The sequence below is a fragment of the Anolis sagrei genome, chromosome 1 (genome assembly GCF_037176765.1).
Source record: "Anolis sagrei isolate rAnoSag1 chromosome 1, rAnoSag1.mat, whole genome shotgun sequence".
NCBI classification, from domain to species: Eukaryota; Metazoa; Chordata; class Lepidosauria; order Squamata; family Dactyloidae; genus Anolis; species Anolis sagrei.
In genome coordinates, this window is record NC_090021.1 from 286,884,052 (window position 1) to 286,904,305 (window position 20,254).

Sequence of the window (20,254 nt, forward strand, 5' to 3'; positions counted from 1 at the left end):
CCACTTCTGTCCCTAGAGGCAAAACATTCTGTAAAAAAACAAAAACGCACCCTCATAATGGAAAACTATCACACAACAATATGATCTGTTAAACAGATGGCTTAAAAAGAATATTGTTTGCACAGCAATAAGAAAGGAAGACATAGAATATACATACACGTATGAATCTTATTTAGAAATGCAGACAACCTAAATTTCTAACATTTTAATAAAGTATTTATTAGTGAGTTTCATGGATATCACAGTACAGATAACGTTTTCCCAAACCATGGCTCCTGAAACAGTGCACACAAATTACTAAAAAATACTAAAGTCTGCAAGATGCAAAAAACAACAATATGGATGGTTATTAAAGCATCATATTAACTACATGGGCAAAGATAACTACAGATTAACTGTGTACATAATGAACTGAAGTCACACAGAATGCGTACTTTGCTGTTGTAATGCTTACAAGTGCTATAATATTTCATAAATATAAATTACAAATCAATGATAACTTAAAGTGTGTTCCAATTAGAAAAGACTAAATATCAATTTTTGCATTTGTCTCTCATGCATTTCACTTCATTAGTTTCTGTCCAATTTTCCAGTTTATTCGGGTCCCTCTGAATTCTGTTTCTGCGTTCCCATCTTCCTTATGTGTTAGCAATCCATTCTAGTCCTGAATAAACAAAATCACTGATAACACTGTTAAAGATTATGTTTTAGAATAGACCTCTGAGGCACTTCACTTGAGGCCTCCTTTCCATTTGAAGTGTGGCCATGAATGACAACTCCTTTAGAATGGTTTTCTAATCAATTATTGACCCATTTGATGGCGTTTCTACCTATTTATTTATTTATTTACAGTATTTATATTCTGCCTTTCTCACCCCGAAGGGGACTCAGAGCGGATCACAGAACACATACAGGGCAAACATTCAATGCCTTTGTACACTAACAAGACAGACAACTGTACACAGATAGAAGTATATATAGACTTTCCCATCTTTGGCATCTTGAAGGCCATGCTAGGTTCCAGCCACGGTGTGTGTGTGTGTGTACTGTCAATCCACTTTTCTTGCCGAAGAACTTTGTTTGTAAACTTCCTCCTTGATTGAATCGCCGGCATTTTTCTGGCATTTCCTAATGGGTGCCTTAAATACCTCCCCGCTTAAGCACTACCTATTCATCTACTCACATTGCTGTTTTCAAAATTGCAAGGTAGACAGAAACTGGGCTAAAGGACAGGAGCTCACCCTGACCCAGGCTTCGAACTGTCAACCTTTCAGTTGACAAGATTTATTGCAACTGCTTGTTAACCTGCTGCGCAAAAGCCTATTTCATGTTTAGTCAGTTTCCTCATCAAAATATTATGGGGGGCCATATCATATCCTTTGCTGAAATCCAGACAAATTACGCTGCCATATAATGCAATTTAATTCAGTTAAATTGCATTATGAAACTGCATTATATGGCAATATAAATAGAGCCTCAGTTTGCAGCAACTGAAGTCTGTTGAATACAAAAGGGGAAGGTGGGAGAAGCAATAAAGTAGGATATTTTAAAAAGTGGCTAAAAATGAGGGACAACATTGGATTAATCAACACTGCTCCTATCAATTGAGACCATAAAAGGGTTTGCTAGCATGAAAGTATGAGCATAAGGACCTGTCAATCTGATCATGTGGTAGTGTTGAACAATCTACCTAAAGAGAAAATCTACAATTCTGGCAAAATCTAATCTGGTCTCTTAAAATAACTCAGAGGCTCAGCTAGATTTCTACATTCCTAGCAAGGGAAACAATGTGTAATGTTGAACTGCTTTTACAAAGCACAACAAACAACAAAATGCTTCCAAGGCCATGGTTTTTACCAGCATTTCCACATTTTTACCTCACCCAAGGATTTTGAAGAATTATAAGGAGAGTCACTATCAAAAACACTAAACTATCACAACAATAAACCAATATGTTGCAATCTGTAGAAATAACAAAATGGTACAACATGTCATTTGGGAAATGTGGTGCTTTTGATAAGCTTTATAAGGTTCTCAAACATTTTTTTTAATCCACAATGAACAAGTACTGTAACAGTGAGTTTTAAGCCATGAGTAGACAAAAGCCAAAAGAAAAAAGTAAAAGAGGGGAACAGACTGAAACAATTCTATTAATAACTTTCACATGTTATATATTTTCCATTACTCAGTTTTAGGGGAAAGGAACAATTTCTCTTATATCAAACAAACAGGTGTCAGACCTGGCACATGGCATTCAGATTACTCCATGGATATTTATTTAAACTATTTTTGTATCACTTTTTCCAGACAAAGCCCCCCTAAGGCAAATAGCTTTTGTTATTTCTCTAGTGGCAACAATGATCCTTTTTATGGGACTATTTTATAGATATTATATAAACATTATTTTCACCACACATAGCTCCTTTTTTTTGTCAGGAGCAACTTGAGCAACTGCAAGTGGTGTGAGATAATTGGCCGTCTGCAAGGACGTTGCCCAGGGGGCACCCAGATGTTTTACCATCCTGTGGGAGACTTCTCTCATGTCATTGCATGAGAAGCTGGAGCTGACAGTCAGGAGCTCACCCTGCTCCCTGGATTCGAACCACCGACCTTTTGGTCAGCAGTCCTGCCAGCACAAGGGTTTAACTCATTGCGCCACCGGGGGCTCCTAAGTGCCCTACTCATATCATATCACTTCACAAGGTGCCAATCTTCTGGCAAAATCTTCAGTCTTGTATTGTCAAAGGCTTTCATGGCCGGAATCACTGGGTTGTGGTAGGTTTTTTCGGGCTTTATGGCCATGTTCTAGAGACATTCTCACCTGACGTTTCGCCTGCATCTATGGCAAGCATCCTCAGAGGTAGTGAGGTCTTGTATCATATGGTTCATCAGCCTAAGTCTTTGTTGAGGCTTTAGCTAATATTTAGCTATATTAAGAAGTAAACTTTAAATGAGAGAGAATACAAAGTGTTTCAGAAGGATGGATCCAATTTCAAAGCAGTATATTTCACAATGGCAACATGTTACAATTACATAAAAAGTTACAGTTTAACCAGTTATCAAGTTTTACAGACAGTTTTGAGACAGAAACAAAACTAAAAAAATTACTCTGTAAAAGGAGAATATCTAATTAGGCCTTATGTATAGGGTTGCCATCTTGCGAATGACTGAGCCTACGTGGTGTTTGTCCACTGAGAGAGGCATCTAGTGGGAATTATTCAAACTCTATGTCCCACACTTTCAAATAGAAAGAAATTCGTTCATGGGTGATTCGTGGTTGCAGAGGTATAGCAATTTCAAATTGTGTTTATATTTTTGAAACAAATTGTAGTACAGTAGTTTGAGCATTGGACTAGGACATTGGGAGACCAAGGTTCAAATTGGTACTTGGCCATGGAAACCTATTGGGTGGCTTTGTGCATATCACATTCTCTCAGCTTCACGGGAAAGCAAGCTCTGAAAAAATTCTGCCAAGAAACCCCCTATTTTTCCTTTACTAGCTTCTGAATAGTAGCATTTCTTTTATTATAAAGTTTTCTAATTATGGTAAGTTGCTAAACAAAGAGAACAGTTGGCAATCCACTTTCATGGTTTTCACACTTGCAGTTTTGATTATTTGAGAGTTTGAAACTCGCTGCCTCCTCAAGTTGGTGAGCAAGGCAGCTGTTTGTAAGGCATGGATGCTGTGAGTCTATGTTCCACCTGTGTCTTTCCTGGGCAGAATAAAGACTTGCAGCATATAGATAATACAAGGCATTGACATGGCAGATCTCGCTTCTCTTCCTCTTTCTCTGTGCTTATATATCTCTGTTCTGCCTGCGCAAAGGAAAAAAAGTCCAGACAAAACAGACCTGCAGCACATGGAAGCAGGAGGAGAAACCAGATCCTCAGGGTTCTGATTCCTCTTTCCTTGCCAGGTTATCTTGTGTCACTGGCCCCCTCTTCCTTTCTTTGCTATGTTAAAAGAGATGCATGCCATGGAAAAAGAGGAAAAGGAGCCAGATTCTGCTGGGTAAGTAAAGTGGCATGCAGGACTGGCTCCTTTTCCCCCCTCAGGGGACCATAGAATGGCTACCCATTCCTACCCACTGACATATCTGTGGTTTTCACTTTTGAGGGAGAGTTGCACCTCTAACCTCTGCAAATGTGGAGGGGGTGACCTTTGCTATAAGCATGACCATATATTAGGACTACAGGTTATAATGTTCAATATATTGCATTAAAGTAGCAAATAATTCTATGCTTTCCAATGCTGTAGTCACTAAAGGCCACTAATTCTTGATTGTCCTATGGTTTTTAGGTTGCTTCTCCTTTTACATATATCAAAGCAGTAAGAGTGTACTTGAGCATTTTCTAGTGTTGAGAATATTGTCTGCTTTTGGGAGAGCTTGGGAAAGGGGAATGAGCCAACTTGAAATGTTTCTTCCCCTGTAATCTGGTGCATTTATTTTGAAATGCCATACCCACTTATCTAGGTCATAGTATTTTCAGGGATTTTATATTATGTCCATTCACCAAAAACATTTGGAGTTTTGCCACTGAATTCTAGCTTGTTGCAGAGGATTCTGGAATATGTTTTTGGACATGTATTTTATGAGATAATGAATGGGTCTTGCTGCCAAAATTATAGCCTAGTACTTTCTCTTGTAACCATACATTACTACAATAACACATACTACACTTTATTTCAGTGAAGACAAATTAACTGAGCTTCTCATTTAGTTGGTTTTTGAGACACTTCACAGTGACTAGAACACAGGGTGAAAATCCCTGTTCTACAGACCTGTCATCCAGTGTTTCTCAACCTGGTTCAGAATGGTCTTTGATTGTAGGTGAACTTCACTAGTGTTCACATTTGGGCATATTGAGTATTTGTGCTAAGTTTGGTCCGGATTCATCACTGTTTGAGTCCATAGTGCTCTCTGGATGTAGGTGAACGATAACTCCAAAACTCAAGGTCAATGCCCACCATACCCTTCCAGTATTTTCTGTTGGTCATGGGAGTTCTGTGTGCCAAGATTAGTTCAATTCCATTGTTAGTGGAGTTCAGAATGCTCTTTGATTGTAGGTTAACTATAAATCCCAGAAACTACAACTCCCAAATGACAAAATCAATCCCCTTCCCAACCCTACTACTGTTCAAATTTTTGCGTATCGGGTATTTGTGTCAAATTTGGTGCACTGAATGAAAACACATCCTGCATATCAGATATTTACATCATGATTCATAACAGTAGCAAAATTACAGTTATGATGTAGCAATGAAAATAATGTTATCGTTGGGGGTCACCACAACATGAGGAACTGTATTAAGGGGTCGCGGCATTAGGAAGGTTGAGAAACACTGCTGTAATCAATCTTGCATTGCATTTCTATAGTCCAGATCAGTATAATGCTGCCAAAATGAATAGTGCATATTGCTGGAATGTTAGTAACTAGATCACCAGGTCAGGACTATGCCAGACACTGAGATTTCGACAAAGTTGGTCCTGGTCATATTACAATGCAAAAATACTGTGGGACTTTCGAATCCAGACTGACAAAGTGTTGGAACACAATACACCAGACATCATGATTGTGGAAAGGAAAAAAAGTCTGGATAATTGATGTCGCCATATTGGGTGACAGCTGCATTGAGGACAAACAACAGGAAAACCTCAGCTGCCATCAAGACCTCAAAATCGAACTGCAACGGATCTGGCATAAACCAGTACAGGTGGTCCCAGTGGTCATTGGTGCACTGGGTACCGTGCCAACAGATCTCAGCTGGCATTTGGAAACAACAAACATCGACAAAATCACGATCTGTCAACTACAAAAGGCCACCTTACTTGGATCTGTACGCATCATCCGAAAATACATCACACAGTCCTAGACGCTTGGGAAGTGTTAAAGTTGTGATTTTGTGATACGAAATCCAGCATATAGATCTCGTTTGCTGTGACATACTATGCTTTTGTGTCAGTAAAATATTTATTTATTTATTTATTTATTTATTTATAACCCACCCTATCTCCTCAAACTACTCTGGGACTTCCGAATTCAGACTGACAGAGTTTTGGGTCTGAGCACAATACTCCTGACCTCACAATCGTGTTAAAAAACAAAGTATGGATTGTCAATGTTGCAATCCCAGGTGACAGCAGGATTGAAGAGAAACAACTAGAAAAGCTGACACGATGTGAGGATTTAAAAACCGAACTGCAAAGACTCTGGCACAAGCCAGTCAAGGTGGTCCCAGTGGTGATCGGCACACTGGGTGCAGTGCCTAAGACCTTGGCCTGCACTTAAACACAATCGGCGCTGACAAAATTACCAGCTGCCAGCTGCAAAAGGCCACCTTACTGGGATCTGCATGCATTATTCGCCAATACATCACACAGTCCTAGACACTTGGGAAGTGTCTGACGTGTGATCCAATACAACAGCCAGCAGAGTGACCTTGTTTGCTGTGGACTCATCTTGTAGTGTTTCAAATAATAATAATAATAATAATAATAATAATAATAATAATAATAATATATTTATAACGCACCCTATCTCCCCAAGGGAACTCAGGGCACTTTCCAGCAATATAACAAATTGGCAAACATTCAATGCCAAAACAGACAAGTATTAAATCAAATCAAATACAATAAGACAACCTAAGACTATATAAGATGGATCAAAGAAGAACAAAATTAAAACATAAACATAATATAACATGTCAAACACATTTAACCACTTGATAAAATATTATAAGTTAAGCTAAAAGGCGATTAAAACATAAAATGGTTTACAGCTTCCAACGAGCTGAGGTAGGTTTCCAGAATCTAGGCAAGGGTCTATTTAGAGATTTTCTAATATACCCCAAACAGCTCTTACCATCAGGATGTTATTTTTCTTATGTTTAGATACAAAATCTTTTGCGGTAGTTTGAATCTGTTGCTCCATGTCTTAGTCACAGAACAGGAGAAAACAAGCTTGCCACTCCTCAATACAAGATCCTTTCAAATATACTGTGTCCCAGTGTAAACTTCTCCTCTCTAAGCTAAACATACCCAGCTCCTTTAGCCATTCCTCATAAGGGGTTGGCTTCCAGGCCTCTGACCATTTTGGTCATTTTCACTGGGCACTTTCCAGCTTGTCGATATCCTTCAGTATTCCAGGTGAGGCATGATCATAGTAGAATGGAGTGGTAATATTACTTCCCTCGATCCTGTCCTACCTTTCCTCTATGGACACGTGCAGCACATGCAGAGGAGGGGGATGCCCTCTATCACCTCTAGAACATTCTGATAGGGTCTCTGCACAGGGGTAAAAACCCCACCACATTCTAGGGAGTACAAAGTGATTCACTGTACTGAACCTTGCAGCTGGTTAAACCACTAAACTTGTTGATCAGAAGTTCGGCAGTCCAAATCCGCTGATGGGGTGAGCTCCTGTTGTTAGCCCCAGCTTCTGCTAAACTAACACTTCCAAAACATGCATATGTGAGTAGATCAATAGGTACCGCTTCGGCAGGAAGGTAATAGCGCTCCATGCAGTCATGCCAATCACATGACCTTGGAGTTGTCTACGGACAACGCTGGCTCCTCAGCTTCAAAATGGAGATGAGCACCACCCCCAGAGTCGGACTCGACTAGGCTTAATGTCAAAGAGAAACCTTTACCTATAAAATAGAACCACCTCTGTATTCAGAGACACTCCAACAAGGGAAAGGCAGATCCTTCATTCCTAAAGACAGTGACATTCTTAAAGGGCCAAAGCTGCCCAAGGACCTTTTCCTCACCAAGCAACCTTTCTCCCCCTATATCCCACACCTCAATTCCAGGCACTTGCATTTTTCATTACAACAGAAAACATGATGCATTTCCTCCAATCCTAATCCTTCTTCTAGGCCCCATTTGTATTGCTGAATCTTGCACTGAGAAAGATAGCCCACCCCCTAAACTGACAACATAAAACAACTCATTTACTAAACTGTAGGATGAAATTAAGCATTAAACTTTAAGAGAAATGGAGGACATATCAAATAACAAATAATCAAATTTCTCCAAGCACTAATCACAACCAACGAAACAAACAGCATTGTACTTATTGGCTAGAAGTGCTACAAAATGAGGAAGAAATTCTATAATCTCATGCCAAGCTAAAGATATAATCAATATTAAATTGGTGACAAGAAGGGGCTCACTTTAACATTAGCAACAAACTGAAAACATTGTAGGAAAGTATATTTTACACTACCAGTTAGTACCTAGCCAACCATAAACAAAGCTTTCCTCTGTGCAATGTTCGCCACTCAGACTGTCAAATAGTTACATGCAGGTGAGTTGTGGTATTTTATATTTATTTGCAAGTCTGCTTTCTAAATTACCAGTGCATTTGACCCTTAGAAGCAGCTGGGGTAATTTATAAACTGAGATTATTTTTCTGAACCAATATGATATTTCAAACAAACTAAACACACCTGAATTTTAAAAAAAGATTCTTTCCAATGTTACTTATTGTAAAAACAAATGTGTTCTTGCCAAGTTTAAAAAAAGAAAAGAAAAGAGGTGATTGTTACTTACCACTTCCTGAGATGCATATTTGGAATCCTCAGGGTCAATTGACCAATAGCAGTAATCAAAGCCAAATGCCACTATTCTCTCCTTTGTGTCCCAAAGACTCTCATGCCTGTTGTCCACCTGAGTTGATAGTAGATAGAAAAGTGTAACAGCGTTATTTATATCAACCAGTAATGTTCTAAATGGATAGTTATTCAAAAACATGTTACAGCATTAAATTTTAAAATAAATAAAATACACAACAAGGTATTTAGGCCCTATCACTATTTTATTTTAAATGCAGTAGGAATGTGGGCACGCACCCTTTCCACGGTCCCCTTCTCCCTATTAATCCTCACATCACAACCCTGTAAGACAGACTTCATGAGAAGTAGTTGTGGTCCAAGGTCACATGGTAAATTCCATCACTAAGCAGCTCAGGTATCCGTATTCCATGTTCAGTGCTTTAAATATTCTACACTGGCTCTCTCAAATAAGTTCTAACTGTTTATAAAATTATGCAGCCTGAAATGCAGTGGAAGATAAAATGCAACAACATGCTGAATAATACGCACATTTGATGCCTGGGATGCAGGGAGTAGATAATAGTAACCCTACCTATATGCCTTCTCACATCCAAATCAGGTGGGTACAAGGACAATCACACAAAGAGCATATTGTAATGGTATGGTGTAATGTATTGCTTCAGTAATACAAGGATTTGACAACATGACTTTGCTGATGAGAGCAATATACAAAGATAATTTAGATCTCCAAAAGTGATGGAAAACAGAAGGAATCTACAGGGCCTGCAATAGTACTATTACTACTACTACTACTACTACTACTAATAATAATAATAACAACCCGCCTCTCCTTGTGGCTCAAGGCGAGGCACAATATTGTTAAAACACTTCATTATAAAGCACTATTTAAAATACATATATTAAACTGTATCTATGAAATTTGTTGTTGTTGTTTATTCGTTAAGTCGCTTCCAACTCTTCATGATCTCATGGACCAGCCCACGCCAGAACTCCCTTTCAGCCATCACCACCCCCAGCTCCTTCAAGGTCAAGCCAGTCACTGCAAGGATACCATCCATCCATCTTGCCCTTGGTCGGCCCCTCTTCCTTTTTCCTTCTATTTTCCCCAGCATCATTATATTCTCCAAGCTCTCCTGTCTTCTCATTATGTGGCCGAAGTACTTCATCTTTGCCTCTAATATCCTTCCCTCCAATGAGCAGCTGAGCTTTATTTCCTGAAATATGGATTGGTTTGATCTTCTTGCGCTCCAAGGCACTCTTAGAATTTCCATCCAACACCACAGTTCAAAAGCATCTCTCTTCCTTCGCTCAGCCTTCCTTATGGCCAGTTCTCACATCCATAGGTTACTACAGAGAATACCATTGCTTTAACTATGTAGATCTTCGTTGTCAGTATGATGTCTCTACTCTTAACTATTTTATCAAGATTGGTAATTGCTCTCCTTCCAAGAAGTAAAGGTCTTCTGATTTCCTGACTGCAGTCTTCATCTGCAGTAATCTTCAAGTCTAGAAATACAAAGTCTGTCACTGCCTTCACGTTTTCTCCCTCTGTTTGTCAGTTATCGATCAGTCTGGTTGTCATAACCTTGTTTTTTTATGTTTAACTGCAACCCAGCATTTGCACTTTCTATGTATATGTATCTATTAAATACATATATTAAAACACACAGAAGCAGCTATAAGTGAAATAACCAAGAAATGTGCCTGAGGAACTCCAACTATTTTTCATTTCTTTTCATCTTGCAAAACAGAATTCTTATTTATCTTAAGAAGATACGAGCGGTAAAGGAAAATGGGAGAACTCTAATCCCAAAGGTTTTCTTCACATGTAAATTAATGTTTATTTCAGAAGTCAGAAGTCTGGTTTTTAAGTGTTTTTATTTGAAAACCACCCTTTGACTTCTTTATAGCACATTCCCGAGTTTCCCAGTTTCAGATGATACAAGATGTGATTACTTAAACAGAGGAACGGGGTAGGACTTGTAATGTAAACAACTGCTGCATGTAACATTGCATGAAATATAATCAAGCAACTTCCTTTAAGAGCCCCGAAGGGGCATTGTCCTCAAATATTGTAACAAAATATTTTCTAAAAACGCTACTAAGTAAGCTGCATTGACAGTACTGTTAAGACTACTAACAACATATTCAAGATGCACAATAAAGAAATGACATTATACAACTGTATACATTTCACCTTTGACTGACACATGAACACAGGAAATACCCTAAAATGAAAAAGAAAACACTAGAAGTAATCAATATGAATTTCTAAATCAAGAGGAAGAAGGCCACTTAATTAACATCCCTAGCTTTATTTTATTCAAAGTAAATATTTCACTGATGTGAACATAAACTCATGAGAATAAATTAGCAATGTTAAAATAACACAAATGAATGTATGTTTTACCCACATGCAGTGTATATAACTGGTATTTTGATCAGTTATTTCAGAAGGAGTACCTTGAGAGCCAGGTTTATATTGCACGTAAGCAAACTAGTTGAGAACACCGATTTACTACTAAGATAGAAAGAAAAATGTTGGCATAGTCATATTAAGATGACAGGATGACAAAAGATTGCCTGTCAAAACAAATTATCTTGATAATTACCTCCTGAGACTGCAGGGCATTTATTGCTTGTTACAAATGCTTAAGAATGCCATCATATTATATTTCAGTTCCTAAGTATTAAATTAAGACAATATTGCAGAAGATTTATTTGTTACAGTAGAGGCGAAGTCCCCCAACTTTGGGGTGGGATATCCTTTACACTCTACAATTAGGTAGCAAACACTAGCCATACACCATGTTCCCTTGGGATACTAGCTTTCCAGTTCTCAGAAGACTAAAAAAAAAAGGCAGAAAGACCAGACGACAGAAAATGGCCTCTTTGCTAATGGGACTGGAATTACACATGGTCTGGAGACATTACTCTGGTCTGCTTCTGAAGCATAATAAGAAGCTTCTGCTTCAGAGTAACCACCCCCACCCCCAGAACTTGAATGAGATCAATCGTAATGCCCAAGTATTGTGCCTTATTAGTATGTGTTACATATTTTGATTTTGAATGACCAAACATTTGGCATTAAGAGCATGGGGACCAAATCCAGTTTGTGTACTCACCATAACCAATGTGAGCATCCCCTTAAGGCGGTGGTTCTCAACATGTGCATCCCTAGGATTTTTGGCTTACAACTCCCAGAAATCCCAGCTAGTTTACCAGTTGTTAGGATTTCTGGGAGCTGAAGGCCAAAACATGTGGGCACCCACAGGTTGAGAACCACTGCCTTAAGGGATCTCAGAGGTAGAAGTACTCCGGGCTTTTTTTTTTAATTGTGTCAGGAGTCGCTCCTGTTGTGAGAGAATTGGCCGTCTGCAAGGACGTTGCCCAGGGGATGCCCGGATGATTTGATGTTGTTATCACCCTTGTGGGAGGCTTCTCTCATGTCCCCGCATGAGGAGCTGGAGCTGATAGAGGGAGCTCATCCGCCTCTCCTGGATTCGAACCTGCGACCTGTCGGTCTTCAATCCTGCCGGCACAGGGCTTTAACCCACTGCGCCACCAGGGGCTCCTACTCAGGGCTGTGTCTAGGTAAGAGTGCTTAGGTTAGCCTTGTTCCCAAGGGGCAGAAAACGCACTGAGGATATGTTGATGTGTTAAACATTATTTTAATGCCATGGATTAAAAAACTTAGGAATATTCTTTACATCTTTAATATAAACCCAATGATTATGGTCTCAAAAGAATAATATGACATATGCCTGATGAAAACGTAACTGGTGGTTGCATATAGGCTGGCCCCTTGTTATTTTTAGAAGATCTTTTATTGGTGGCCTGAAGTTCAAATACATCATATACTGTAAAATATGTAATATTAAATAAATGTCATATTTTAAATATATGAGGCTGGTGGAGGCTCCTTCTTTGGAGGCTTTTAAGCAGAGGCTGGATGGGTGCTTTGAATGCGATTTTCCTGCTTCTTGTTGGGGAGTTGGACTGGATAGTTCACAAGGTCTCTTCCAACTCTATGATTCTATGACTGCAAGGGAACACTTGAATGGTACTTTGGTGTAGCGGAAGTACACACTGTCATATCCAATTTTTGTCAATTCTATTCCAACCCCTACAGCCCTCTGTAGTGTAGCCTCTCCTCTTTTGAAAAACATCCCCTTCAAAACTGAAATTCCTAAATTAGATGTTAAGTGGATGGTTGGCAGTACTGAAAACTGAATACCACAATGTCATAATTTTTATTAAGACCAGGCCTCCAATGACTATAATTCTATATTCAGTAACATAAAGAAAGAAAGAATTATTTCAAATTCTACAGAAAATAACTAAATAGATTCTAGTTCTACAGTTCCTCAGTACTTAACTTCATCTATGAATATACTGGTTTAAATTAGTGCAAAACAAAACAAAAACAAAAGACCAGTCCAGAGGTTTGAAGTAATTTCCCTATGAAAGTTATTTTCTTTTATTTATGAAAGTAGTAGATAAGATAGAGGCATGAGTCATGCCATGGCTAATTATATTATGCACTGGTTGGGGAAAGTGGACAGAAATGCATTTTTCTCTGGCAGTAATCAACTTACTTGAAATAGGGATAATCAAAACAGGGGAAAGAATGTTCTTCTTCAAAAAGTGTGTGTGTGTGTGTGTATGAGGCCAACTTTGACATAAGAAGTCTGGACACATTAAGTTGGAGGTAATAAGGGCAACTTTATTTGGTCTATTAACTGGTGGGGGGAGGTGTCTACCTGATGTGGTTGCAAAATATAAAAATGTATCATTGTTCTATACAGCTCTAATTCTATGACATACAACTATTTCTCATCCTTAAAAATACGAATATCCCAATTGTACAAACTGTACTATTTGTAGTTGCTCCATCCCTGAATGATGTAGGCACCTCTTTCAGGCAACAAAGTACAGCATCATACATATGATTATTTAATAAAGTAATTAGGCAACAAACATCACAACCCACATAAAGAAGCAATCAACTGACCTCCCACACTTCCCAAAAGACACTGAACACCCTAAGCACTGGCATCTGCTTAGAATAGGACCAAGAATTAATCCAGCTCCGGAAAGAATATGAAAGGAAGAAAAAAAATCACTTATCTAGTTATTTGATCTCTGCCAAAATGTCTCTTAAAACATAAAATGCTAATTATCTTAAGCAAGTCACCTAAAATAATTAGGCGGACACGAAGATACAAAGCAAGCCTAAGCAAGAAATAGAAAGCATCTGTCTAGTAGACTTCCCACAGTAATCCTGGGAACTCCATAATTCACTTATCTGCCTTCTGAGTAGTAAGATACATTGGCAACAGAAACGAATTTTGGCCCCAGCTTACAATTTGACTGAGGGAGTACAGTAGCATTCAGGAGTCCCAATGTCTGGAAAAAAAATCCAGCTCCGTTTCCCATGCCCTATAAAGTAAGCCTCCAAGAATCTCAAAAGGGAAAGGATGTGCAGTTTCTTGCAGCCACTCACCCATCAGGATGTTAGCTGTAGCTTAGTACTAATTTTTGTTAGGTTTCCCATAAATTAATGGCAACCATATTAGACTGCAATGTTGAGGAGGGCAGAAGAGAGAGAAATAAGATGGAATGAAATCCAGGTGTTGTATTTATTTTGCAGCTATTTACAATTTACTGAAAGCTTTGAATTAATAAAGGCATGAGCTGGAAAGTAAGGAGCTGCAAGAATAGCATCATGGTCGTAGAATGTAAATTTCACATTGTTTTTAAGATTCACAGATGTTTACTCTAGTATATAAAGAATATAGAAGCTGTGCCAACTTAGGCTCCTTCTCCTGTTTGCATTTCCTTCCTGTTTTATTTTTAAGCCTGCTTCTAAGCTATGAAATACTGCACAACCTTTTCCAGTATATTTGCTACAGAACAAAGACAGCAAACTTAAAATACAGATTTGACTACTGTACTAAAAGATTCCTCTGTTTTCTTCTATTTATATGTTTTGATGCCTGTCAGAGAACTAGGACCTCATCACACTAGAGAAAAATCCACTTAAAATCCAGTTTCTGCCTCCTGCAGAATTCTGAGGCTTGTAGTTTATAGGGAGGGGCCTTTAACTGCCTCACTAAACTATAAACCCCAGAATTCTGCAGGAGGCAGAAACTGGATTTTAGATGGATTTTTCTTAAATGTGATGAGAATCACTTTTCACATTTTAAACTGCATTGCCACCACAGTCTATTGGCATAGTAGGATTAACAGGGACATAGTAGCCTTCTATATGGTCATATGTCCTATAAGGAAACTAGGGGAACATTTTTCCACTTTTGCCATCCTGTACCAATTAACGCCAAGGAAGAAAAGACCTTGTAAAAAATTGGGAATGGTTCCATTCATTTCCTGATATTAAACATGTCTTTCTTGCACCTAAAATTACCCAGAGCACCTGGAAACAAGATGAAGATGCTCCCTACACAACCAAAGAGCATCTGGGGACAAAGTTTTGTACTTTTATGGGGGATGGAATAATGAAGTATGGCCTTCAAAGGTCTCCTAGGATGCTAATGTGGCCTCATACTAAGTGTTCTAAATTCACAGAGATTTAATGCTGAAATTGTAACTTGAACTCTCAACAAATCTGAAACTGCATTCTTTTTCATAAAACACTGTATCTACTCTGCAAACCATAACAGAATCCAACCCAAAACAAATCTTGGTGTCTTCATTTTTAGGCCTGTTCCTGGGGTTATTTGGGGTGCTGATTCAGAAAATTACATTGAATAAACCACAAAAGTTCCAGTTTCTTAGATTTAGTTAGAATGATTTTCTACGGGCAAGCAAATAAAGACTGGTATATGGCTTTATGTTATGTATCTCAAAAACTAGAGCTGATGGGGGGAAACTGCCATTGTTGGAATCGGTAGATCAAATATGCCCAGAATCAGGTCTAACATTTGAGGCACAAAAAGGTGTGTTGGTCTGTATCACAGTTATTTTGTTAGAGCTGCCAGCCTTTCAAATGCCAAAATTAAATATAAAATATACCTTTATGTTTCTGATTTTTGCCACTTTGTCTTCAACTTCTACAATTATTTGTCTTCCTTCTGCATGCTCTCTGAAAATAAAATGAAAACAAATAAATAATATAACAACTAAGATATAAAAACACACATTATTATGAATATAATCCAGCAAATATTGTTAATTATTATGAATATAATCTAGCAAGGATTTAGAACTTTTCTGTGCTTCAGGCATAAACAGAAGGGACCTAATTTTCCTATTCAAAGGGATTATACTGGGAAATGCTTACTCCAGAGGCCGCATTGTTCAGGTTTTTCTATATACTATTATGTAATAATTCCTTTGTAATACTGATTTCATATTATTTCAGATGGTTCTCCAGGATGTGTATGGCCAACTTCCAATGGATTCTACTGGAATCCTTAATTAATCCTTAATTTTAATCAAATCAGTAAATAATCAAATCTACAAAAGTTAAATCCACCAAAGGAGAGGGCTAACTATACATCTGGAAATATATCAGATGTTTATTTTAAATAGCAAACCATGGTATAAAAGGAAATATGCATTTATTATTACATTTACAATGGAGTCTCACTTATCCGATATAAATGGGCTGGCAGAACGTTAGATAGGCGAAAATATTGGCTAATAAGGAGGGATTAAGGAAAAGCCTATTAAACATCCAATTACATTATGATTAAGAACCCAAACTTCATGTTTCACAACAAATCGACAAAAAAACAACAGTTCAATACACAGTAATGTGATGTAGTAATTACTGTATTTACGAATTTAGCACCAAAACATCATAACGTATTGAAACAGCTGTGGATCCGGGCAGGAGACAGACTGCGTTTGATACTACAGAACGTTGGATGGATAAATGAGATTCTACTGTAGTTGGAACCACAACTGCCTTGTGGAAATTCCTGCTTTAATTTCCAGCCCTCTGATTCCAAGGATTGATTCCATGGTCAAGAGACAGAGGAACACAAGACTGAAATATAGAAGTGAGCTGCTGTTGTCCAACAGAAACCACCTGTCTTGAGACCTCAGTGGACCAGCCATCCTGCTTTGATTTACCACAACAGACCAATCAGCCACATTTTACCATTATCTTCTGGAGAGGGAAGAAGGTAGTGATTTCTACGAAACCTGTTGGTATGCCTCAAAGTAGCATCTATATTAGCCTGAAGCTTTCTGCCCTACCTCCATCCCAATTTTAAAAAGTAAGGAAAAAAATTGACCAAGCTAGACATGCCCATGTTCAATTTCTTTTCTTTCCTCTACAAAACAACAGATTTGGAGCGAACTGTAATAAGCAACAATTATGTTTTATCTTTGGAATGAACCAGAAGAAAAGCATATGTTTGGCAAGATTCCAGGAGTCAGTTTGATAGAAGCAATATTTTTATAATTTAGTTGGCAGATGTTTAACTCTTCACAGGCAGAATTAGTCTTCACTTTTTAAAAACACACACACACTTACTTTGCCCTTCATTCAGAAGATACACTTATAAACACAAGCTCCCCTTCCCACACATCTTTATATTGTATGTAAAATTCCTCAGATCTTTGCCCTAGATTGAAGGAGAAGAGAAGCTGCCTCATGGATCTTTGCTACAGGATGTAGTAGTCAGACCAGCTGCTCCCCTTAAGCACAGAAAAAAATGCTAGGATGTGCAAGATAAAAATAGAATAACTTGCATCCCTCAGCTATGGAGCTATAGTAAAGGTAAAGGATTCCACTTGACATTAAATCTAGTTGTGTCTGTCTCTGGGCGGGTGGTACTAATTTCCATTTCTAAGCCGAAGAGCTGGCATTGTCCGTAGACACCTCCTAGGTCAAGTGGCTGGCATGACTGCATGGAGCATCGTTACCTTCCTGTGGAGCAGTACCTATTGCTCTACTCACATTTGCATGTTTTCAAACTGCTAGGTTGGCAGAAGCTGGGCCTAACAGCGGGAGCTCACCTCACTTCCCAGATTTGAACCGCCAACCTTTCAGTCAACAAGTTCAGCAGCTCAGCGGTTTAACCGCTGAGCTATAGTTTACCTTTAAAGAAGGAGTTATAGTTTACCATAAACAAGGAAGTCCCTGTTTCTGGGGCCTAAAAGGGTTCTTGCTTGTATAAGAGGCCAACTGATAATAATTTTGTCCCCAAAACCTGCTCTCAACTTATACCTGAGGTATAGTTATTCATGAGTATATAAAGTATATTGCAGCAACCATATCCATATCTGCTGACTCGGCCTTACTACAGTACTTTCTTCTGCAATTATACGAGTACTAATATGGAGCTAAGTACATCAGGTGCTTTAGTTTGTCTTCAAAGCAGATATAAAAACACAAGTGTAATATCCTCAAAGCAAACGTTAAATATTAATATAATCCCCAAGCTAGTATTAAACATTTAGTATCAAATAGGTATAATTTATTGATTGAATCAACATATCCAGATCTGAAGAGTTTAAAGAAAGCTATATAACAATGACGCAAATGTTAAATGGAAAACATTTTGGGAAAGTCTTCTAATAAAATCTGCACAAGCTATTCTATGTTATGCTTCTTCTGAGTGTCACTACAGAGTTGCCCTGGAGGGCCTAGAAAATTCTTAGATCCTCTCTTCTCTACAGAAATATACCGTATACCATGCAGCTGTGGACAAGCCTACATAGGGACCACCAAACGCATCATTGCCCAAATACAAACCAAGGAACATGAAAGGCACTGCAGACTAATTCAACCAGAGAAGTCAGTCATAGCAGAACACTTGACGAACCAACATGGACACAGCATGTTATTTGAGAACACAGAAATGCTGGACTACTCTAACAACCACTATGTCCGAGTACACTGAGAAGCGATTGAAGTCCATAAGCATGTGGACAATTTCAACAGAAAGGAGGAAACCATGAAAATTACCAGAATTTGGCTACCAGCATTTTAAAAAATGCTAAAATCAGGACAGTAAATAAAGAGCAAGACTCAAAAAGTAGGGGAATTCCAGACAATCAATCAGGGCCAGCTAACACCTCCCAACAAAGAACTCTCCCTGACAGCAACCAGCCAGGCCTTGAAACTGCAAGCCAATCAATGCTAATCAAGGTGGCAAACTGCAATATTCACTTGTACCCGTAGCAGACAAGAGTTCTTCCCCCCACCCTGGATGTTCCATAGTTATATAAACATCACTTACTTAGTTTCCAACTGACACCTCAACCTCTGAGGATGCCTGCCATAGATGTGGGTGAAACGTCAGGAGAGAATGCTTCTGGAACATGGCCATACAGCCCAGAAAACTCACAGCAACCCAGTAATTCTGGCCATGAAAGCCTTCAATAACACAATTCTTAGGGAAATTCTAGGTCCTCTGGGCCAATGTTATCGTAACTTCGAGCAGAAGTTATGCATTTCAATAAGGTTTGATGTTATCCATGATTTTCTGTTTCCATGTTAAGTCAGGAACATATTCCATGTGGATACAGAGGTTGTACTGTAGATGCCTGCTGTTCTAGTCTGCCAAACAGCACATTTAATGCACAAAGCACATACATTGTGAAGCAAAGATAACCGATCTGGACTCAGAACTGACTATGGAACAAAGACAGCTTTGGTCACCTTAGTATAGGATCCATGCCAGGAATTGAATAAGGGGGATGCCCCTCTATGTTCTTCTTCCAACACATTACAAAATTATGTGTTCGAAATTATCTCCATTAATTCTTTCTGTAAAGTCTGTAGTTATAATGTTTAGGGGAATATGTGAAAAAATAAAAAGGTATACAGAAGTTGCATTTAGTTTCTCAATACAAACTGGGGGAGAGGACTGGCAATATCGATTTCCAAATCTTGATTCAGATCAAAAATCTGAATTGAGACTGATCTGAACTGAACTAGGACAATGTCCAAAGAACATCAGTATTTGGAAAAAAGATGAGTTTTTAAAGATAATTAATCTTTTAAAAGCTATATTAATGAAGAAAACACTGACAAAAAGAACACTGAGTTTTGTCGAAGACTGTCATGGCTGGAATCACTAGGTTGTTGTAGGTTTTTCGGGCTATATGGCCATGTTCTAGAAGCATTCTCTCCTGACGTTTCACCTGCATCTATGGCAAGCATCCTCAGAGGTTGTGAGGTCTAAAAAACCTACAACAACCCAACACAGTTTTTCAAACCATTACCTTTTGCTATTCCCTCCTTTCTCCAGAGGAGGCATTCTTCCCTTCCACCCTTATGTCTGTATAGTACAAGCACACATGGCTTTAATTACACACAATGGTCTCCCCAGTACTTGCAATAAAGCTCTGTAATCTTATAAATTAAGATTAATGTTCAGCAAATGAGACACTCACTAGCTCTAAGAGCATGTGGAATTAATGACTATCTAAATCCAGTTGAACAAAGCAAGGGAAGAAAAAGGGAATTTATCAAAATAAAAATAAGGGTGCTGGTAGGACTACGGCAGAGGTTTAGAAGTGATGTAGATCTATAAAGGTCTATAAATCAGTGTTTCTCACCTAATGCCACGACCCCTTAATACAGTTCCTGATGTTGTGGTGACCCCAGCAATAAAATTATTTTTCTTGCAACTTCATAACTATAATTTTGCTACTGTTATTAATCATAATGTATTTAAATATCTGATCTGCAGG

At 38.4% G+C, this 20,254-nt stretch overlaps 1 protein-coding gene across 1 annotated transcript in view; it reads right to left on the reverse strand.

Annotated features, from left to right (window-relative positions):
• Positions 1-20,254, reverse strand: part of STARD9 (StAR related lipid transfer domain containing 9) — a 118,464-nt gene that overhangs the window by 93,864 nt on the left and 4,346 nt on the right. Inside the window, exons 2-3 of the mRNA XM_067462822.1 lie at positions 15,614-15,683; positions 8,556-8,672 (exon numbers count right to left, since the gene is read on the reverse strand). Coding sequence (XP_067318923.1) covers positions 8,556-8,672; positions 15,614-15,683 — 187 coding nt within the window. The remainder of the gene's footprint in view (positions 1-8,555; positions 8,673-15,613; positions 15,684-20,254) is intronic.